The following is a 23,904-nucleotide window of genomic DNA, read 5'->3' on the forward strand; positions in this document are numbered from 1 at the left end:
CTTGATTAAGTTTACATAAAGGGCAAGCTTGTGTTTAGTTTCATTTGATAGCACAATTTAGCAGGGGAGTATTTGAAATGTAGGGGCACAATACTGCCAGAAGACACTATTTGGCAGGGTACAGTATTTTTCATTACATAAATAGGTGCAAATTAAGAATTCAGAAGTCTTGTGTGTTAATCCTGCCATATACGTAGATACCACATTTTGACAAGGTACTAAAACATTGACATGTATATCATATTTTGGTTCAATTACTAACATTTAACAATATACCATTTCACCACCACCTCCCTTGTCATTTCAAGAACTGATGCTTTTTTTTTTTTTTTTAGTTTTTTAGTATTTATTTTAAATGATTAGGTTTACTTCTTTTAGACAAACAGTTGTACAAACTTGCACAGGTGAAAAAAAGAAGCCAGCAGCAGCAGATCCACAATAAACACAGTGAGTAGCAGCAGGTCCACAATAAACACAGTGAGTAGCAGCAGGTCCACAATAAACACAGTGAGTAGCAGCAGGTCCACAATAAACACAGTGAGTAGCAGCAGGTCCACAATGAACACAGTGAGTAGCAGCAGGTCCACAATGAACACAGTGAGTAGCAGCAGGTCCACAATAAACACAGTGAGTAGCAGCAGATCCACAATAAACACAGTGAGTAGCAGCAGGTCCACAATGAACACAGTACAGTAGACTGCTTGAGCAGCTGCAGGCTGCCAATAAGTCTTCCACAAGCAGAGGGAGCTAGCATTATTTTCTCTCAATGAGCACGTGTCATTAAAAGATAGTCTTGTCTGTTATATCCTTGTTTATATTGTAACCACAAAAGGAAATAACAGGTGGTTCCCCAAACCCCTTTCAATCTACCTAAACCGAGGGGAATCGAAAATATGCCTGGTTCGTTAGGTGGTATTTATTTGTTCAGCATTGTGGATTTTGCCTATTGCTGCAGTGTTGTAAGCGAAAAACAAAAGGCGCTGCCTCTTCTAGCAAAACGCTTTGAATTTCCCGATTGAAGTGCTGGTACTACTCACCCTGAGTCAGACGTATTAATTGGCTTATTAAATGGATTGAATCCCTTCCACCAGCACAAGTTATAAATGAATGGTGTATTTCAGCATTTAAAAAAAGACCAAATTCTGAGATGGAATGGTGCATTCTGCAGCAATCAGTTTCCACGTTCTGAAGAGAGAAAGCACAATGGAGATGCATCCAATGTAAGCATTATAATAATAATACAGTAATATACTACTGTACTATCAATGTGTTTACATAGATAAGTGTTGGTGTATCTAGTGGGGATTTGTTTGTGTCTGAAACGCAGAAAATTGTTTTGGGGGAGGGGGCACACACTATAACCCAATGTGTCGTAACAACACCAAAGATCCCTGGCATAATTATAAAGATGACATTATGGGCATATGTAAACGTATCTTGTTCTGTGTATACTTTAGTCATAATTTACAACATTATCGCATATTTTTATTTATTTATATATATATGTATATATGTATATTTTGACTATGACATAATCTGCCTGCGTTTTATTTTCATATTATTTTAATTGGTAGTCAAAACTGTACTACATAATAGAACAAAACAATCCTATTATTTTTAGGCTATTCGCAAACATTTGAGTAGGGCAATAATAATAATAATAATAATAATAATAATAATAATAATAATAATAATAATAATATAAAAAACGGTGGTTCAAAATTAAATTTAAAATCTGTGTTGATGATTATTTATTTATTTATTTATTTACCTTATGACGAAATGGCATATTAAACGACTATGTCCTAGTTTTTGAAATTCTTATTTAGTATTAATTAAAAGTGAAGTTGGCATTAAAGCAATCCTTATTCATGTTCAGCATAACCTTAAGTACAACAAATTAACTCAGCAGACAAACCATGTTCAGTTTAACCTGCCCAATAATTAATCCCTGAGGTTTTCAAGGCAAGTGTAGTATGCTAGGGCAGTAACAGCTGTTGTTACACTTTGGTTTTACAGTAGTTTAAATATCACCCTGGTATTGAAGAAACTTGAAACTGCTGTATTAACATTACTAATACCAATGGGTGTGGTGATGCTTGCCTGGGCAGACTGATGCTCAACTGGATTTAGGCTGGGGTCCAGCTAACTTAAACTGGTGCATGTCTTGATGTGGAAATCCAGCTTTTCAGTATTCCAGTATCACCATCTTGAAAGGGAACAGGATCCTTATTCTGCATTTGCTGTAGTGATTGTTCCATATGTTATAAGTTTTTTTTTTTGTTTTTTTTTTCTTTGCCAATTCCAATGTGATTATTTTGTGTTTGTAAGCTTCATGTACTAGTGGCTGTGAATTTGAATCAAACCCGGAATCATATGGATTAAATCAGAGATCTTGGGATAAAAAAGTTATTAAATAAATGTGAGGGATTTTTGAATGCAATTGTATTATACAACTCGTTGCCAGTGCACAGTTTAAGCCTTTTCAGGCTACTATGATTGGAAGTCAGTTACTGTTCTATTAGAAATATCTTGAGGGGAGGGGGGCTACAATCTCCTACTAATTACCAGATGGAAAAGCCTGCATCTGCTACAGTACGTACAGTAGTTTGAGCCTTCTCACAGGCAGACCCTCCCCGTCTTGATTCTTTTTATGATGTAGCTACAGTACATAGCCTTCCAAAAGATGAACAGGGTATATTACATGATCATATTTTTTCCTACTGTCCTCCTACCGCATTCTAATGTTTACAATCATTTTTAATGTACTTACTGTAATTACTCAGGTATTGTTTAATTATTTAATTAGGTTTGATGTAGGGCCTCAGTCTATTGTTTACCATGTGTTAAGGTGCTAAGTTTTAAATATAGTTCATTCCTTTTCACCACAAACAAAACAATTCAGTGACAAAGCCAAGACACATCTTAAAGGTAAATCCGGAATTGTGTAGCCTATATCTTCCTTGGCTTCCTTTGACATGACTCACCTATGTTTGTAACCCTTCAACACCCCCTCAATACTTGGTGCCACTTTTGTTCAAGTAATTTTAAATCTAAACAATATGTACATATGGTAAATGGCAAACTAGGTTAGCAATGGGTCAGTGTCGTCAATTGCACAAAAATAAAAATATATTCGTATAGCATATTACATATTCGAGTACATGAAAGACTTGCATTAGCTATGCGTCTTTTTTTAAATGCTGATGCTTGACAAGTGTTCAGAATCAGTGTTAAACCCTGCACGTTCATGTGAATGAGATTGGCATATTAAACGTAAGTACCCTAACTAATCATGCAATGCTTGTAACAGCAAAATTCTACAGTAAATGTATTTTGTTTGAAATTGTTGCTAATTTTGTTGCCTTGTTTTCAGCTAATGTTAACAGATCCCCTGTTTGAGTTCCCCTGTAAATTTGTAAACAGCAAGTGCTAAAAAGGAAGCCTAACTTTAGTAACATTGAAATTAGCGTGCTAGTTTAGATTTATGTTGAATATAAAGATATACTAAATGCTAAGCAGAACACCGCAATGACTGAGAAAACAACGTGGAAGTAGTTTTTGTTTTAAACTTTGTGGACTGCAGTACAATTTAAAACATCTACTGTTGAGTTTCTGTGACTGGATGGAGTAATGTCAACATTTGCACAACCAGGTATGTGGCTTGTTTAGAATTATTTACAAGTTATTGAATAAACCAAGTAACTTGAACAAAGAAATCTCGTCTTGGACAATGTTTGTACACTTCATGAACCCGGCCGGCTCCTCCGAAGAGTGAACTTAAACTTTAGAGGCTTATAATACCTCAGCGACTGGTGTTTTTTTTTGTTGTTGTAACTTTACTAGATTGCTGCATTTAAATGTCGGGTTCATACATTAAGAAGGCATCATCACTTATTTGCTAATTTACAGAAAATGTAAAAAATGCCTTAACTTTAAAAGATTAGTCTGTGCCTTGCCAGGGGCTCTCTTGGCAGCCATTTCTGGGTTTCATTGTAACCAATAGAAGATTAGCTTTTCCCACAGCTAGCCAATCAGAAGTAAACACTTTTTTAAAAACGTTTGTGTGTAGGTACTAGACTTCTGCAATTCAGTTTTCAGAAACTTGCGTGGCTCTCTAAAAATATGCCTGGAGTGTCTTTCTAGCAACAGAACGAACATAAGACAAATAAATAAATAAAAACTACATGTCCGATGGGTAAAGTATAATGGCTAACCTCATTGGCCCTCACAGAAATCTTGTTTTCCAAGGTGTCTGGCCATACAAATTGCATACCCCTGATGACTAACCAACCAGTTTAAACTTTCCAAAGACTAGGCTCATGCTGGCAGTGGATTAATAGCGCTGTTTACATTTTACTTCATTTCATTTATTACTGGCTGTACCTGTACAGTAATGCATCTCGATGTACCTGTTCTTTTGTCCTTTGCTTGTCATGTTTCTATCACTGGTCGTTACAAATCATGTACTGTATGAGTTGAGAGACACTGTAGTGAATTGATTAGAAGTGGCTTCTGGCACCTTCTTCGCTTTTATAATAGTTATTGGCAACTGAAATCTAGATAATCCGCTTGCCAAAGGAATTCAGCCATCCCTTGCTGTCTGTTCTGTGCCACTCAGATTCAGGATTGCCATCAATGCTTGATGTGTCTCCCATATACAATAGCTGTAACCAAGTCTCTCTCTCTTTTTTCTCTGTGACTTTATTTCAGTCTAAAAATGAATTTGTACTGCGGACAGATGTCTATAGCATTTAGACTAGCACTTATTGTAATGTAGGTTGAGGGAAGGGAATATGGTCTACTTCATCTAGTTCTGCTTAGAGATTGTTGATAAGGTACAACACCTAATTGGCTTCAGGAAAACGATTGAACATACAGCTTGAGAAGCAACAACTAACTTTAATTGTGGTACTTTAGCGTGTGAACCTGTACAAGAGAAAGATTGGGGGGGAATTAAAAAGTTAGTGCAGCATCAAAGTACACTGTACCTACACAGTATTAGTATAAAACTCTAGTGCAGAGTATTGTTGGTCAACTATGGTAAAAAAAAAACCCAGGAAAATCAATGCAAGTCATAATTTACATCCTATTGGTACAGTTCTGTAGGTATGCATTCACTGGCTTAATGATTATGGACCATGATACCCTTGTACATCATATTGGTACTGTAGATCGACTAGTGTGTTCAGGTTGAGACTTACCTGGATTTTCAAGCTATTTTGTACTGGTTTGAGATCCCACAGCCACTCTAGTACCCTTTGGTTTGATGGTTGTGATGTCCATCCAGTAGCTATTTAGCCAGCTAGGATTTTGAAAAATCTATGGATCAGTTGGTTTAGGTATTCCTGCGCTCCCTGTGTTAACACCTCTGTCTGTGGCCTCTCACTTTGTAAATCTGCCTGTCAGTCCTGATTGCAGAGGTTATATTAACAGCAACCTGTTTTTTTTTGTTTACAGATGCACAAAGCTGTGCCGTCACAAACCCCACAATCCGAAAGACGATGCACCTGAGAAGCAGTGTCCAGTCACCGTGAATCCCCGTCATATGAAAAAAGCTTTCAAAGTGATGAATGAGTTACGCAGGTACATTGCAGTAAAAGATCCCTGGCTCTTTTTTTTTTTTGAAGAGCAGTGAAGTTAGTAAAGTAGTTCAGATTTAAAACGATGAAACTTTTTCCAAGTGTTAAGTTTAGAATTTTATCTTAAACTTTTAGTTATTGTCTGATTTAGATGTCATCTACTGTAGTGTTTGTACAGTGGGCTGTAGACAGTACAGAGTAAGGTTATTTATTTTCCCATGTTCTGTAAACTTGTACACATGATGTCTCATAAACATTATTGTTGTAGCAGGATATATACTGTATATTAAAAAAGTTACATCACTAATGGATAACTTTGAAGAATGACTACAATAATTCCCAAATAAGTAAAAGTTAATATCTGTTAATATAAATTGTGCTAAAATCCTTGTATATAAGCATTAGAAATAATTCAGTGTCCATTCACAACTACACAGTGTCAACTATGTGCTTTTTGGCCCAAAAGTACGTTTGTGGTTTGTTGACCATTGATATTACCTTGACAGCTGCCAAGATAAAGCCAGTGTTTTGACCTGAAAAACTGTTTTATAACACAACTTGAATATTAAATGGGAATGATTCCTTGGGTGTTTTCTAAATATTTCAGTGCTATATGTGTGTGTGTATGTATGTGTGTGTGTGTGTATATAGATAGATAGATAGCTCTGCAGTGTACAAATTGAAGAAAATGTTTTTAAAAAATGTACACAAAGGATGTTTCGGGCAAAAGCCCTTCAGCTGTTTACTTTTACTTTTTTACTTTTCTTTTTAACAGCTGAAGAAGGGCTTTTGCCTGAAACGTCCTGAAAATAAAAGATTTTTTTAAAAAAATAAATATATATATTTTTTTATTTATTCATTTATGTATTTGTTTTCAGTCAAAATCTTTTGTGCGACGTGACAATTGTTGCTGAGGATGTGGAGTTTGCAGCTCATAGAGTTGTCCTAGCAGCCTGCAGTCCTTACTTCCATGCAATGTTTACAGGTATTTGGCTTTTTAAAAAGACTTACTTACAAAAAGTGTCGTCCGCACCAGTAGAGACCTTCATTTACTCTAAATGCCTATTTACAAAGGTTAAGTTTTAACTCATTAGTTATTTAAAACTTTTTCATTAGTTATATTAAGATCTTCACTATTCCTGCTAAATTTCTTCTTCAAACACTACTTGCTTGATTTTGAGGAAATGAAATGGGGGAAGCATATTAACGTTGCATAGGCTTCTCTTCACACTGCTTCACTCACACTCAAAAGCACTTCTTCTTTTCAGAAACAATTTTTGCTGGAATAGTTAGTAAGCATGGCAAATGATAGAGAATCAAACCTAAGAGAATATTAAATGGGAGATTGCTTAAATGTTAGGGAAATATGGATGATATAAAGGATCCTTTTAAATAAAGTTTGATATTTGTTTCATGCATACAAAAATGTTTTTAATCTATATAAAAAAAGAAAGTGAGTTTGTGAAATAGCACCTAATGTAACGAGATCTGAACAGGACTTCCCTTAAATAACAAAGGGTAGCCATAATGCACTTTTATTCACTGCAGGGGATGTTTATTTCTGGCAATGGGTATAAGGTAGAGGCACGTGTATATATATATATATATATATATATATATATATATATATATATATATATATATATATATATATAATATATATATGTTTCACTTTAGAGTTTTTTGCGGAATGTATACAGAGAACTACGTATCCAATTAAGAAACTTGGTTAGGACATTCTTTAATACAAGTTATTGTATTTAGACTATCAGAACTTAAGAAGGCGTCTGTGTCTAAGTATGTTTGTCATACTTACATTTTTACTTTGATCTAGAAACCCGCTTATCTAATTGGGGTAAAGCATGTTTTGTGGAAGAACCTGTCAATCCGTATATCACACTTGCATTTCTACACGTAAATACAGTGAATGCAGGTCTTGGTGATCTCTGTCATGATACGCTGCTCTATTATTGTATTTACATCTGTGGTAGAGAAAATGTGCTACTATGTGTACTACTCATAATTGCTCATATTGTTTTGACCTTGCAGGTGAGATGAGTGAGAGCAGAGCAAAGCGAGTCCGGATAAAGGAAATGGACGGATGGACATTGGGGATGCTCATTGATTATGTTTATACAGCAGAAATCCGGGTCACAGAAGAGAATGTACAGGTTGTACTATTATCTTGTGTTTTCCTCATGAACGGAGGTTACAATTGTTTTAGTTCTGGTATTGGACATAGTAAATGATGGCTTATCTTAAATTTGTGTGTGTCCGCTTCCAGTTTGTTTTGTTCCTATTAAAGCCCTTCAATCTGTATCCCTTTTCTTATTTGGAGTAAATCTGGTTAAACTGTATATAAAAATAATTTTTCATATTGATATTGGTACTTTCTACTATAACTTCTGGTAGGTACAGTATTAAAGCCCAGTGTGTATCTTTTAACTGCAGTGTTTTTCTGGAACCTTCTGTTACGTTTTGTGATTTCCCCAGCTTGGCTTCCACTGTTTCCATGACAACAGCAACAAAAAATGCTTTGGCCAAATCATGTATCAAGTGCTATTGAAATCGGTACATAGTATTAGTGGTCCATAGAAATGTGCTGGCTATAAATTAACAGAACTATGAAATATTCTTCTGGTTTTCATCACAGTTGGGTTGTGCATGGTCTAGATTAGATAAGTATTGCATAATTTGTATTACTTCTCAATAATGTTGCAGATTTGACTTGAAACAATGTTACTTGCTAGTTTTATAATGACATTTTGGAAATAATGAAACTGCAGTCACTTCAATATCAAGCCCAGTATCACTTTTGTCTTTGATGTTTGCTTGCAATGGTTTTAAAGCTGGGTAGGACTGAGGGAGGAAAAGCAATTTGATTCCCTCGGTCAGTTGCTGATCTGGGTTCTGGAACCCCAATCATCCGGAATCCTTAACACTTACCAACAGCGTGCCCTCCAAGCTTTTAGATACTGAGAAACTTGCCGTTTTGACTGAGAGGGTAAATTATCAGTGAAAAACCTTCGGCCATGCATAACCCTTTTAATATATTTTTGTTGCATTATACAATTTTGAAACAATATTCCAACACAAGTATCTCGAAAATTTGACAATTTACTTTAAATTTAAACAAGACATTTATTGTGGCTCTGACTCTGATTTTTAGTGTCCAAATGTCCAGCATAGCTGTGAGAACCATATTTACAGTCTTCCACTAACACAGTAGTTCAGTCTACACATAAAGGTGTTTTGAAAAGACCTGTTTAGCTTATTGCTAGCATTTACAATAACAATAAAACAATATGAAACAGTTTAGTAACAGTCCAGCAATGTCATGTGAGAGTAATCCTAAGTACAGTACTCCACAAATTAAGTTTAGCGTTTTACTGGCATTGTAATGGCAGCAGTGTGGAGTAGTGGTTAGGGCTCTGGACTTTTGACCAGAGGGTCGTTGGTTCAATCCCAGGTGGGGGACAGCTAAGAAATAAATAATAATAACAACAACAACAACAATAACCGGGATAAAATATGAACCACTTATAAAGGCGTGTTGACTGACTTGTTGCTACACAGGTTCACTGCTATGTATTACCTGATTTGTAATTTAAATAGTGTCCCTTTTAATGTAAACACATCATTAATCCTCTCAAGTGTTTCTTTCCTAATTCTGCAGTGTTATTTGCAAGATTTAAAAAGAGGCGTGTCTCCAGACAGAATGTCTTTATGAAACCAATGGTGTGTAGTGTAGTGACTACGTCCTTTACTGATGAATTTCCTTTAAGGATTTTTTCCCCAGTTACAAAAAGTGGGTTAACCAACTAGTTCTACCACAAGTAGATAACACTGAACTAAGAGAATCTATATAAATTGTACATTTTGAGGTTATTATCAGTCAGTTCTTGCCTGAGGTGAACAAAGGAAAGAATAAGTAGGGCATTATTGCACAAAGTGATGCAGTCCATATATGTTTTATTCCAGCCTTGATTTTTTTTGTTTTTGTTTTAACTGCACAGTATGTGTGATTAAAACTAGGCAGTGCTGTTTCGTCATGAAAGGCATTCTTGGTCAAATCAACAAAGCACTTAACCACCACTAATGCTTATGAATGTTTTATGCATTAAAAATGAGATTTTTGAAAATTTCACAGAAACACCAGAATGTTGAAGACAATACATTATGAGTATAGAGTGGCACCTAATGGAAAAGGAGTGTGATAATAATGCATCCCACAACATCCTATCTATCCTGTTTTATTTTAAACACAACAGACTAAATGTACGTTTTCACATAAGGACATTTGCATATTGTATATGTTTGACATGAATCAATTTTTACTAAATTCTTACTGTTTCATTTATGGTTTAGGGAGGTGTGCTGCTGTAATAAGCAAGGGGTTTGGTACCCTCTTCCAGCATCTGATCCAATTGAAATGCTGTTTTATGGAAACTAGTTTGAGATGGACATTGTCAAGACCTGCATTTCAGCACAGCATTCAGTATTTCTGCAGCATTTGTTCTGCAGCTGTTCCTGCAGCATATTTAGTAACTGCAGCTTGTATATGTATGTGTGGGGGTGGCTAGGTCTGACAGACAAAGAAAGAGGTATAAATATATCTGAATATTATCATCTGGACATATTAACCCTATTCCACTACCTAAATAATGGGAGTTTTACATAGAAAATGGGGAGAACTGTTTTCTTTTCTCGTCACGGTAATACAGATGTCTGAAGTTTTGTCTGTTGCAGCTGTTTTGCAGTCCTTGACTCCCAGGCAGTCTGCAGTCGTCTTGATACAATGACTGTCCCCCATCATTATCAACCTGTTTTCTCTTGTTTTTAAGGTTCTGCTTCCAGCCTCCAGTCTCTTGCAGCTACAGGATGTGAAAAGAGCTTGTTGTGAATTCTTGGAATCACAGCTACACCCCACCAACTGCTTAGGGATCCGAGCCTTTGCAGATATGCATGCATGTACAGAGATGCTGAATAGAGCCAGCACGTTTGCAGGCAAGTACTACTATAATACCTTCTATGGTACTCATTTGCACAATTTATTGGTGATGTCACCATTGCTACTTGTTTATATTTGATTCAAAGTCCTATTTTACGGTAATCCATATAGATGGAATAAAACATTCACATGTAGTTCGAAAATACATTATATAGAACATTAATCAAGTTTTTATAATTTAAATAAAAATACACATTGTTTATTTACACGTAATTGATGATGCTTGCTATATACAGTAAGCTTGCATTGCAGCAGCACCAACTGCAGCGGATTTAGGCAAAACAAAGCTTTATTTAACTGTCACCGTTCCAAGCAGGTTATCAGTCACATTTTACTACTACTAAAAATAATAATAATACTACTACTAATATGAATTTACGCTTGTCAAGTGACCCCGGAGATTGGTTGTGCCTCCATGATACATCAACAGTCGCTTGCACAGTTTGCATTCAACTTTGTTTTAGGTCATCTGGGCATTTAACAAAGAAATCCTAAACAGCAGAAGGGTTTCGAGACATTTCTTTCAATACAGCTTACACTATACAAAGCTTTGCTGTCAAGATAGCGAATGACGAAATTAAAGGTTTGCCTCTGGATAACAGGAGCTGGAGGGAGGAGGGATGAACTGTGCTGTTTTTTAAATCAAAATTATTAGTGTTCTTGTATATGTTTCAAACATATTCTACCATAGCACTTCTTTTACACTGTATTGTACGCTAGGTGTTCAGTACATATTTTACTGAAGCACTACAGCCTCTGTAGGTACCGCCCCAGTGCTTTGGATACTATACCCTACTCCATACACGGCAGCGGCGCCATATAGAGTTGCTACATATAACGATTTGGTAGTGGATTTTAATACAGCCACTGCATTATACAAATGTTGCATGCGAGTGACATTCAGTGTGTGATTTTATAGTATTCACACATTGTCAAACTGTTTCTGTTAAGAGGGGGGAAAAAGTGTGTGAATGCCACCTGAACTACCTTAGAATTCCTGGCTAGCAAACTAACCTTCATACACAGCTCTACCTTAGTCGGATATGATTTGTGAATCTCAGACTTCAAGAACAATCCACACAGAGAGTGCATCCATGCTATTACAAATGTATTTATTTAACATTGTTCATATCACAGATATTCTTTGTGACAGATTTCACCTATTGGTAACCACTCTACCACCTGTAAACAGTTGTGACAAATGGAAACTCTAAGCTGAGCCCAGGTTTATATAAATGTGTCTTTATCCCAGAATGTTCAAGGCTAAAATACTACCATTATGTCAAATCGACTAATAGCAAGATTCAGTTGCCAAGCCTTTGCAGTCTAGAGGTTTCCCTAGCAGCCAGCTAACCCTGCAGACAGTAGCTTTTTTTTCTTTTCTTTTTACCTGTCAGTTGAGGGTGACAGTTTCTTCATTGTTGTGAAAACGACTTTTGCATGCATATGTTTAAGACTTCAGTCCAGACCAGGACTGCTTGATTTGGGCCTAAATGTATATTTTGCAGTCTAGTTGTTTTTCTAATATCCTTGAACAAGCTGGTAAAATGGAGAATTGTGATTTGGTATTAGTTTCTTTCTGTCTTTCTTTCTTTTTCTTTCTTGAAATGTGTTTATCATTCAGTTACTGCAGTGCCTTTTTTGGAGTGATTGAGTGTGAAAGAGTTATTCTAGTCTTGGTCTTTTAAAATAAAACAACATTTTGAACTTTGCACCATTTTTTGTTGTTGATTTAATGCATTATTTCTGCAGTGGACTGTTGGTTCTAAATGTAATCTTTATTCTAAATTCCAACTACTGTTTTGTTTCTTTTATATCAACATCAGTTAAAAATAGGGCTACCAGCTATTCTTTTGATATGGGTGTCTGGTTTTCAAGTGCATAACCAAAGTTTATGTTGATGACAAGGAATTGAAAGCAAGTATTCTTTGGAGTTCTTGCTTTTTTTTGTTTTGTTTGTTTTAAACCGTAATTGCTGCTTTCACAGCCCCCAGATAGCACTAATCTTGCTCTACCTATATGTCTAACTGTTTTAAATTGATTATTAAAACTAAAAACCTGTCAGAAGGCATTATTTACACCCTACATTTTTAACCAGAGAGGTTGATGGTTTCTGTTTATTTTCCTCTACAGAGCAGCACTTTGCAGAGGTGGTGCAAAGTGAGGAATTCCTGAACCTGGGAATTGAGCAGGTGTACAGCCTGATAGCCAGCGATAAGCTCACAATACCATCTGAGGAGAAGGTGAGATTGTGGTCTAATAATTTCAATTATCAGTTGGATACACAGTGATAAAGGCATATTACTGGGCTATGGAGTACTACAGTTAAAAACCAAATCAATGTTCCTGTGATAAGTTTGATATGATATTGATGAAGAAAGAGATTGAATAAATAGAGAATTCATAAATAATAATCCACAATGGAATTATTACTGATATTTTGAAACATCTTTTGAATAATTTCCCGCTGTGTGAATGCAGTGTTTTAGTTGCATAGTGTCATAGATGGTGGTCTTACATTCCATTTAGTTCCAAAGAGCTTTAATAACGTAAATCAGTTTGCTAAATAAATTACACACCACAAAAGCCTTATGCAACTTGTCTTGTATGCAACTTGTCTTGTATTCATGACAGGACCAGACATATCTATTTTATCCCTTTGCTTTGCTTAGTGGAAAATATCAGCTAACAACTTAATGTTAAGTCGCATCAACTAGATCATAAGAACAAGGAGACTTGTTAATAAGGAGGGAGAATCTTCCAGCCACCTTAAAATAACCTGTCTTGATGTATTCTTAAGTAGATGCAAATGGTTTTGTTTTGTGTAAATATGATCAAGTTTTACAGCCTAAATGCAGCCCTATAACCCAGCTGTTCCTTAAATGATTATTTGTTTGAAGGCAACAAAGCTTCAGAAGAAAGTAATGAAGACTTTTAAAGAATAATTCAATTGGCTCAAATAATAAAACCTGTTATTTTCACCACAATGGAAGTTCTGTATTAAAGCAGTTTGCTGTATCATTGCAGGTGTTTGAAGCGGTTATTGCCTGGGTAAACCATGATAAGGAAGTCCGTCAGGAACACATGTCCCATCTTATGGAGCATGTGCGGCTGCCTCTGCTTTCTCGTGAATACCTGGTCCAGGTATATTCAATGAGTCTCACATAACTTTTTCTCAAAGTGGAATTCAGTAGTCTCTTCATTTTATTTCAGTATCTGTTTGATATTGTGGTCTCAGAAGTGCAAGTGGTAAATTGGCCAATTATGTTGAAGTTAAAAGTAAGTCTGACAGATAAGAAACACAAATGTTACCATTGACTACCTTTTTAAATCATATGTATTATATATATATATATATATATATATATATATATATATATATATAAATATGCTACTATAACCTGTCGGTAGTTATATTTTTAAATGGGCCGATTGCTTTAGCAAATGTGCACTTAAATTGATACCGACTTCAAGTGATATGGATGTTCCTGCCACATGATATTGTACACCATTTGCCATTCTAGAGAGTAGAAGAGGAGTCCCTAGTTAAAAATAGCAGTGCATGTAAAGATTACCTCATTGAAGCCATGAAGTATCATCTGCTTCCTGTTGACCAGAGGTCCATGATGAAAACTATTAGGACCAGAATGAGAACGCCCATCAATCTTCCAAAGGTAAGAAATGAATTAAGCATCCCAGGAAGCTTGTACGAGTTTGCAAACCTGCCGCTGCTAAAAATGAGCCTTTTCACTGTCATATTTGTTTTAACCTAACAAATTAATGATACACATCTTTTTCACATTTCTGTATGACTTCATGTTTACAGACCCATTCAATCTTATATGAAATATCTCTTAGGTTATGCTCCTGGGACTGCTGTTTTTTGTTCACAAAAACTCCCATTTCTAGTTGGTTAAGCCTCTTAAATAGTGTAAAAATGCTAATCTACTTTTTATTTTTAATTTTTTTATATAAATTATACAGACGACCCATGGCTACGTGTTTTTAAATTCTAACCTTATTACTGAAATCCCAGTCTCAGCACTGCTGTCCAACAGGGTATATAAACTTAGTAAAGCAACAGCCAGTACTTTATTCTTCAGTTCTAAGGATTCTATGGTTAAATATCTCTTCCAATGCTGATAGAATTTTTATTCCCTCACCCACCCCATTATCTCAGTATTTTATATTAAAAATAGTTTTTCAAATGTTGTGATTTCAGGTAATGGTTGTTGTTGGTGGGCAGGCCCCTAAAGCCATCCGCAGTGTCGAGTGCTATGATTTCAAAGAGGAGCGGTGGTACCAAGTAGCTGAGCTGCCTTCACGAAGATGTAGATCAGGTATCTAAGAAGATATTTAAAAAATGTATATTGTGTGACCATGTTACACCAAGTAATTTAGAACATAAGAAAGTTTACAAATGAGAGGAAGCCATTCGGCCCATTTAATGGAAGGCATGCAAATGTACTGTATTTGTCATAGGGAAATTTCCCATATGTTTTGAGAGCCAGAACATACAGAACTTTAGTGTATTGCTATAGCAACTCAGGGAAGTGGGACTGTGGGTCATTAATTAAAGTCCTAATGTCTAGGGTGGGCCTCTGTACATTTGAATTCGCTCTCTTTGATTTCTAGTGATTTGTTTTAATGCTGGGCTTGCCTGTAAGCTGCCCAGAGCTGCGTTGTCCTCCGACGCTGTAGCTCTGAGGTGGCTGCACGGTGAGTTCGCAGTGTGTAAAGAAGCGGGTGGCTGACAGCACACGCTTCGCCCCTCCCGAGTCACCGCAGGGGTGGTAGCGGTGAGCTGAGCCTAAAAAAAATAATTGGGCATTTCAAAGTGGGGAAAAAATAAAAACTAATTGGCAACGACTAAAAAAAAAAAAAAAAAAATGTACAGAATGGGACTATTTCCATCCTTTTAATGCCCTTCCTAACCCTCTATGGTACACACCATAAAAATATAACAGTTTTTTACAACATTAATGTTTATTGATTTAGGTCTCAGAAACATGAATCTGGCCACCTTTTTTATTTATTTATTTATTTATTTATTTATTTATTTATTTATTTTTTATTATCAAAATCTGAACATGTATTTTTAAACATACATTTTACGTTTACAACATGCATTTCTGTATATGCTTCCACAAAGTGCTCAGCAAGTACACAGACCTGTTAACTTGCCATTTCACACGTTTCAAATCAACATCATCTACAGTTTTTTTTTTTTTTTGTCTTACTGTAAGACTTGTGGATGTTAAAGGTTGTTCATTGTCATATCAAGGAGACTGAGTACATGCTATGTCTGCTGGGTCATGTGCCTGTGAGGAAGGGCTGATGTCTTCATTCTCACTGCCATCACATATATTAGAATCTGTTATCAAATAAATAAACTGGACGTTACTTTTAAGGCTGGAGAAAATACACATATGATAATAAGTACTACAATTATTATTAGTAGTAGTAGTAATGCATCACTAATACATCATAATAATAATAATAATAATAATAATAATAAAAATAATAATAATAATAATAACTACTACATATAATAAACTTGGCACCAATAATAATAATAATACATTGTTAGAAGAAACTGACTGTTCACTATATCTATGCACCTATGTTTCATCATCCGAGCTATTTTCCTCACTATCTGGAGGAATACAGGCAGTTTGTTGTTTACGTCCATAAAACAGAGGGTTTTATGGCAGCCATCCTATTTGCTACCTACAAAGAGGAGATTGATTACTCATTTATATTAGATATTGTTAGCCTTACAAGACATGTGTACAGTGTATATTTACAAATACATTGGTATATTTACTCATATCTACTCAAGTTTAGTAGCTATACAAAATATAATATATACAATCAATAGCTTACCTTTCAGTTTTCCATGGGCACCACTCCACAACAGGAAGTCATGCTGTTTCGTTGTTTCAAGTAGAGCCTGAGGTGCACAGCGCCATCTGCTGGTTTGGTCTAACTGTTAATGTGTTTTTTACAACCTACATTGTCCTCGTGTATCTTGCTTACTATTTAAGCCTTTTAAAAACAATCGTTTTTAATGCGTATGTTTAACCATACACCATACCATAGAGGGCTACAATGGGTTGTATTAACCATGTGAAGCTGAACAGTGAGTTGCACACTTGCTGCTCTGGCTCGGTGTTAACAAGTTAACATGTTTTCCAAAGTCAATCAAGGTCTTATTTCCTATTTTTGTAGGTGTCGTCTGCATGGGAGGATTTGTTTATGCAGTTGGTGGATTCAACGGCTCTTTAAGAGTGCGCACAGTCGATTCATATGATCCAGTTAAAGACCAATGGACTTGTGTTGCCAGCATGCAGAACAGGAGAAGCACTTTGGGAGCTGCTGTATTAAATGGCCTTCTTTATGCTGTAGGAGGATTTGATGGGAGTACAGGTGTGTTGTCATTCTTGGAGTTTTTATTTTATTTTTTTTGTTACTTGCTCTAGGGTGAGAATGCCTTATTCTCCATCCCCAATAACCTTATTTTCCCTTTCCCTGAAGTAAGGACACCCCACAAACTTAGATGTGTGAAATGAACAAGTTTCTTCTGCCTAGAAAGCAACATCTCTGGTATCAGTTAATACCATGTGGATCATCCTCTAACATTGTAAAATACAGGCTTCATCTGAAGGCACTCTTCTCTGAGTTTTATTCTAAAATTTAAAAGATGGCATCCTCAGTGTGTGAACTTGCATGTCAGGCAGTGAATGAAGTGCTGTTTGCTAAAGGCCCTGTTTGTTTCTATAAAGACTGCCTTTTTGCTGCAGGTTTGTCAACTGTAGAAGCCTACAACGCAAAGAAAAATGACTGGTTTCTCATAGTACCTATGAACACCCGTCGGAGTAGTGTGGGAGTTGGTGTTGTTGGAGGTGAGTGATGAAATTGTTATTGGTGTACATACACAGGGCTATTCTAGGGCCACATGTATAGTTTAAATGCTGTCCCATTGATGATTTGTAAAACATGCCAAATGCATCCTTCCTTGTCTACATTTTGGGCATCTGCCTGAAATGATATCCAACAGTTCTTGGGTATCCATGTAATAGAAAGTGATCTTTGTATTTTTTTACCTATTGAGATGAAGGAGAATTTCTCGTAACAACCAACTGTATATGACTGTTAATTCAACTGAAGGGTTAAGCTTTTATCAATGCCATGAGAACACCAATGTCACCAGAACAGTACTTTTTGGTGTATTTTATATACTATACATTATTAGTTTTTGTCAGATGCTTTAAGATTACAGTGCAAAAACAATATTTAAATTGTGTAGTTTACAGTAAGTGCAAATACTATAATGCAATATGAGAAGACATAACAATTTAGGATTAAGACAATTTATATCTACAATGACATAATACTAGTGCAAGGATAGTGCATCAGTTGAGTGTCCAGTAACATGGTGCTTAGATCAGGCAAGTCCGGCAGGAAGGCATGGAAGGAGGGTTAGATCAAGAGATCTACAAGTGTAGTCTAAACAGGTGGGTCTTGAGGAGGCGGCAGCGTTCAGTGAGAAGTTGAGCAGCAGTCCTGAAGTTCTCCGGTAGCTGGTTCTACCACAGAGCAGCTGGGGAAGAGAAGGAGCGGGCACGGGAGGATGGAGAGTGCAGGGAAGGCATGACCAGCCAGCCAGTAGAGGAGAAGCAGAGGGCGAGAGGAGGTGTAGGGAGAGATGGGGGGGGGGGGGGGGGGAATTGGAGTAGGAGGGGGTAGTGTGGTGGTAAGAACAAGGGTCTTGAATTGAATGCGAGTAGAGATAGGTAGCTAGTTGAGAGTGCGAAGCTGAGGGTTAGCATGAGAGTAAGTAACAGACAGACATATTCTGGCACTTACTGATAAAATAATTATTGCCTCAGAGAACAAGTAATGTGCATTTTATTATGAAAATAGTCGGAAGTGAACTTTTAAAAAGTATACATTGCAAATGAACTGCACTGCAATCTGCATGTCCCATTCTGATCAAAGGCATTTTCCAACCACTAAAGGTGTCCTCAACATCAGGTCTCCTCCACAGTTTGCTGTTCATAGGCCTGTATTGTATCTTGTTTTTTTTTTTTTTCAGAGTGGTTTATCGTGGTAATGTTAATCTCCATCAACATCTTTCTTTTTCTGTATGGTGTTGCAATATCCACCACTTTCAACGTCTCCACTTTTGTCTGCAAGGATATGATGTGAGCACTATGGTAACTTGAAGTGCATTGTAGGATCTGTAGTTCCAAAACAGCACTTAAATACACTACAGAGGCACTAATCTGAATGCAAGTTAATACATTTCCCAATATCCTTTACACACCGCTGTTCGAACTAGAGCGATTTTGTTTTATTCAAATGTCTCTTCCTTAGGAGGGCTCCAAAATAATTTGCACTTACAGGAAATTAGTGTTAAGTGAATTTGTATTGTAAGAAGTAATTTACAATAAGCGACTACTAAATTTACTCAGGACCTTTTAGAAAATGTGTAGTATCATCTAATCAGTTAGTTTTAATGAGAATTGACTATTATATTTTGCAGCCTTTTTTGTATGTCGGAGAACTGAACATGAAGATGCTTAACCATTAGACTTTATTTTTTTCTATATATAAAAAAAAAAAAGATCACATTTCATTATAATTATAGTAATGCAATAATTGTTCCTCATTAAGGATTGCTGTATGCAGTTGGAGGGTATGATGGTGCATCCAGGCAATGTCTCAGCACAGTGGAGGTCTACCACCCCAACGCCAACGAATGGAATTATGTTGCAGAGATGAGCACAAGACGAAGTGGGGCAGGTCAGACAATTACTTCCAGAAGTTTCTGTTTGACATTTCTCCCCAGTGTGAAATTACCACATTATACTGTCTCTATTGGCAGAGTCTGGCTGATTTGTGGGGTTAAGACTTGATTTCAAAGTTGCATAACTTTCTGGGTAGGCCCTGCAGGAATACAATAGTTAGGAATGTGGTTAGAGAGTATTTGTTCATCAATGAGAAAAGTGATTCCTAATTAATGCAGGACAGTTTTTCTTCTATGTATATCGCTAGCATCCTGTGCTGAGTAAATTAAATTGTAACAATCTTTTGAATTCACTGATCCTCTTTAGACTGGCATTTTGTAAAACTCTTCTCGAGTGCTCTTCACCTTGAATAATCTTGTTTCTCTGCTTTAATCTGTAGGTGTCGGGGTTTTGAAAGGATTATTGTATGCTGTTGGAGGTCATGATGGGCCACTGGTGAGAAAGAGCTGTGAGGTGTATGACCCTGCCACAAATACTTGGAAGCAGGTTGCAGATATGAATATGTGCAGAAGAAATGCAGGTAACATATAGCCTCTAGATTTAATAACATTGTTGGTCCAAGAGGGTGCAGTAGCTTGTTTTGAGCTGAGTGGGGGAAAAAATAGATATGCCCCCTGTTGTGAATTTAGAAAGTATCTACCATAAAGTTTATCTCTTTTCTTTGGCAGGTGTCTGTGCAGTAAGCAATCTGCTGTATGTAGTTGGTGGGGATGATGGCTCCTGTAACCTGTCATCAGTGGAGTATTACAACCCTTCAGCTGACAAGTGGACCCTGTTGCCTGCTTGTATGAGCACAGGAAGGAGTTATGCAGGTAAACCTGGGAGTGTCCACATGATTTCCAACAGGTCATGTATGCATCAGCACTGAATCAGTCTGGGTTTGGCTTAATAGGGATATTTGCTTGTGTTACTACTTGTGTGAAAGTAGTAGCTGCAGTTTTTTGACTTTCTTATAAAAAGTAAACTTCTGTTTTTTTTGGCAGTAATTCTTGAGGAATGGGCATATGTCCCTTTTAAAAAGGACAACAACTTACAGACCCGTTACGTCAAACCAGTGCTTTTCATAGTCCAATACCTATTTATTACAGACACCATTTGACAGGGCCCACCATAAAAGCTATGGTTCCAGATCTCTCGCTCACCAGTGAAGTCTTCTTTGAAATCTTGCTTTTAACTGGTAGCATTCTGCCCATTCTGTAAAGCCACAGTGTTTGTAGGCTGTAGCCTACCCCATAGTACATGGCTCAAATCTTGTCCCACAGTAAGTCTGAAATTGAACCATCAACAACGATTTAAAAAAAGTGGCTATTTTACCACTGTACCACCTGTTGTCTTTAAAGAATACACAAAACCATACAAGCTCGGACATAATACAGGTCTGCATTGGAGGAAGATTGCACGTGAGATTACTTTCTTTGTATGGGCTTTTATTAAATCGATTGCAGATATACAGTAGGTAATCCCAAGAAACAGAAATTCTCTAGACTTTATTAAATCTGTGGGTATTTAAAATAAGTTGTACCACTTTTTATCACGCACTTCACAAAAAGATAAATTAAGTGGGTAACAAAATAGGGCATTGTGAGAAGATAACATACCGTTATGGCTTGCTAAAAGTCACTGTGAATATAGCCATTCTAATTTGTCATATTTTGATGAAGAAATAACTCCTGCAACCCTCATCTAATGTGTTAATATTGCCACCTAGTGAGCAAAACGAACAACGTTTATATCCCACCTCTCAAACTGAATATACTGTATAACTAGGGCTTGAATTTTGGGGGTTTTATTTTTTGTTCAGGGGTGTTTTTGCATTTTGTATTATTATTTGGCAAAATCGGTTATTTTCGGTTAATAAAAATAAACACTCAAACGCATCGCTTTTCAGTTTGTATGAACTGCATGTACGTTTTACCAATACATATACAAACGTTAACTTACTGTGTTGAAGTGAGGATGTCCACATTTGCATTAGCAGTTGTTTCAGGAAGACAATGCCTAAAAGGATGCACATCTACATGCAGCCCAATTAAAACAATGTAATTCAATTGCAACATTTTTCCTTGCATATATATGTATGTCCATCCCTCCATATATATTTGTCACATTTTGCTTATACAGAGACTTGACCATAAGTAAATACAAGTTTGAAAGAACACCTGTTTATTCAGGAGCCGTACATAGCACTGGCAAGGGAATCTGTCGAGGGTAGCTCACATGTGCTCAATGGGGTTCATGTCCAGTGATTGGCCAGGACATAGCAGTCATGATGTCCTGACTGTCTTTCTGTCTATGTTGTGTGGGTGGTGTGAGCTGGTGTGTCATCTCCATAAAAATACTGCCCTCTTTGGACATAGGAACATTGGTATAGGCAGCCAGAAGCACCTCTTGGAGAATCAGGGGTGTAAATCATTTAGAAAATTGGTGCTAAACCCTACCCTAATCAAGCCCCCCTCCCCCACTCTTCAATTTGTTTAGTTTTTCGTGTTACAGTAAATATTTAACAATGTACTCCCTATCGAATCACTCCCATATTTGTAATCATGCTTATCTGCTTTATATTTTGTAAAAAGGAAGTTCTGCTACATCCCTCTCATCCATGGCAAGACTCATGATTTCTGTTAGCCATGCAAGATCTAAAGTCATTCATCACATATTTCATCACAGAAAAGCTGCTTTGCAGGGCTACTGGCACCAGAATGTAATGTTTCTGGTGCTAATGTGAGGTATTAACCCCACTCATATTTTGCCAGTGCTCTGTATGGTTCCAAAATAAACCGGTGTTCTTTCAAACTTTGTTGTTTATTTACTTCTCAACTCTCTGTATATAGAGAACCATTTGTCAAATTGTGTTGAACCTTGCTAAGTATCTTTTGAGTGTATACTAATCTTGTGGTATACAAGTGTCTTTCTGTAGAGATCTAGAGATCTTATTGTCCAATTGTGATGAAGCTTACTATTGGACATTCTTTAGCTCAAGTTACAGGTATATTAATCACAAGGTATAGAGTCTGTCCTGTGTGTATTATTTATATATATATATATATATATATATATATATATATATATATATATATATATATTGTAGTTCTAAGAACTGCTTATACAGTTGTGTTGAAACTTGAACACTGATAGTATGGTTTTTCATGTTTATTTCTTAGCAGAATTCTGAATTATCTGAATTCCCCCCTCCCTAGGTGTTGCAATACTTGACAAGCCATTATGACTAGGCGTGGATTTGCTGCTGTTCTGAATCTGAAGTAAGATGTTGCTGAATTAATTTGGCATCTAAAGCATCTTTGCTTCACTGCTTCGCTCTGAGGCAGTGTGGAGGAGGACCGTACTATCTTAAATGTCAGACGAGGAGTGGAGACATTGAAGATTTTGCACTTAATGGAAGCAGTACATGGGATCAGCCTTTAACACAGACTTTTACCTTGTGGGTTAAAGAATACCCAAAGTCTGAAGGTGCACATTGATGAAAAAAACTGCTGTAACTAAAGCTATTAAAAGTTGTACATGGACCAAGTGAGATCTGAAGGAGGATGGTTTATCATGCAAAAGAATCTGAAGAGATATGGACAATAACCATTAACAGTTGTAATGTTTTTATAAACTTTCAATGAGCTAATAAATGTCACTATTCAAAACAGAGGAAGCCATTTCTATATATAACATCAGTTGGAGATGTAAGTGGCAGTCCCTTGTATCATTTCTGAACTTAATTGTATAGTTTTCATGGGCACAGTACTGCAAATAATATCAACTACATAATGTGTCTGGTGTGTGTAAGATGACAGATAGATATGATTTTGCCTAACACTATATACCAGTTCTGAAGAAGAATGAGCAAAGCCTAGCACATTTAAAATGAATTTAATGCCCAAATTGTCAAAACAAAAAGGCAATCTAATATTTGATTTGTATGTACTTTACCTTCTTTTAATATCTTGGTCATGTTTTGATGCATTCCTTTATTTTATCTAATTGAGAATGTGTTATGGCATGAATTCAAATGCAGATTTACATTGGTCGCCTGGATTTGACATTAATCTGCATGATGTCATAAACAGATCATTTACTTTTAGCTGCTGTTTTTGCTACTACTGTATGTGAATGAATACTGAATGTGATGTGCAGAATCACAGATTTGGATCGCTTCTAAAAATGACCAAAATGTATTTTCAGGCTTTTCTTTTAACTGTTGTCTTATTTATCCTGTTATTGTGTGAGTCAGGAATGTTGTGCAATGCTCTTTGAACCAATGTTTCTTAACTGAAGTTTTTGTTTTTTAAAATAAATGTTTCTTGTATTTTGATTCAACACTTATTAATGTACAATACCGTTTATATACACGTACAAACACATGGTTTTGGGAGACCCAATCCCATTTCTTGTATGACTGCTAAGCGTTTTGACTAGTGAAGTTGATTGCTCCTGGAGTGGGTGATTTACAATACCTCGATGACGCTTAAAATAGTTCACACACTGTAGTCTC

General features: G+C 36.3%; 1 protein-coding gene across 2 annotated transcripts; it reads left to right on the forward strand.

Annotated features, from left to right (window-relative positions):
* Positions 1–815: 815 nt before the first annotated feature.
* Positions 816–23,724, forward strand: LOC117409614 (kelch-like protein 2). Of its 2 annotated transcripts, XM_034015902.3 has the most exons (15): positions 818–1,220; positions 5,461–5,586; positions 6,461–6,567; positions 7,632–7,753; positions 10,427–10,589; positions 12,727–12,836; positions 13,621–13,737; positions 14,118–14,267; positions 14,816–14,933; positions 16,825–17,022; positions 17,397–17,498; positions 19,273–19,401; positions 19,786–19,926; positions 20,075–20,218; positions 22,604–23,724. In XM_034015902.3, the coding sequence occupies exons 1-15, from the start codon at positions 1,153–1,155 to the stop codon at positions 22,630–22,632; spliced, it is 1,824 nt and encodes a 607-aa protein (XP_033871793.1). In that variant the 5' UTR covers positions 818–1,152; the 3' UTR covers positions 22,633–23,724. The 2 variants fall into 2 exon arrangements, 1 of the variants encoding a protein (XP_033871793.1); XR_004545529.3 differs by lacking the exons at positions 20,075–20,218; positions 22,604–23,724 and adding an exon at positions 18,692–18,800 and having other exon boundaries at positions 816–1,220; positions 19,786–19,924.
* Positions 23,725–23,904: the final 180 nt, after the last annotated feature.

Source organism: Acipenser ruthenus, chromosome 2 (genome assembly GCF_902713425.1).
Source record: "Acipenser ruthenus chromosome 2, fAciRut3.2 maternal haplotype, whole genome shotgun sequence".
NCBI lineage: Eukaryota > Metazoa > Chordata > Actinopteri > Acipenseriformes > Acipenseridae > Acipenser > Acipenser ruthenus.

Excerpts from the sequence above, each read along its gene's own strand:
- LOC117409614 (XM_034015902.3), top strand. The coding sequence starts at position 1,153 with ATGGTGCATTCTGCAGCAATCAGTTTCCACGTTCTGAAGAGAGAAAGC. Across the intron at positions 14,934-16,824 it reads TTCACGAAGATGTAGATCAG|GTGTCGTCTGCATGGGAGGA; the intron begins GTATCTAAGAAG and ends CTATTTTTGTAG. Across the intron at positions 19,402-19,785 it reads CACAAGACGAAGTGGGGCAG|GTGTCGGGGTTTTGAAAGGA; the intron begins GTCAGACAATTA and ends TTTAATCTGTAG.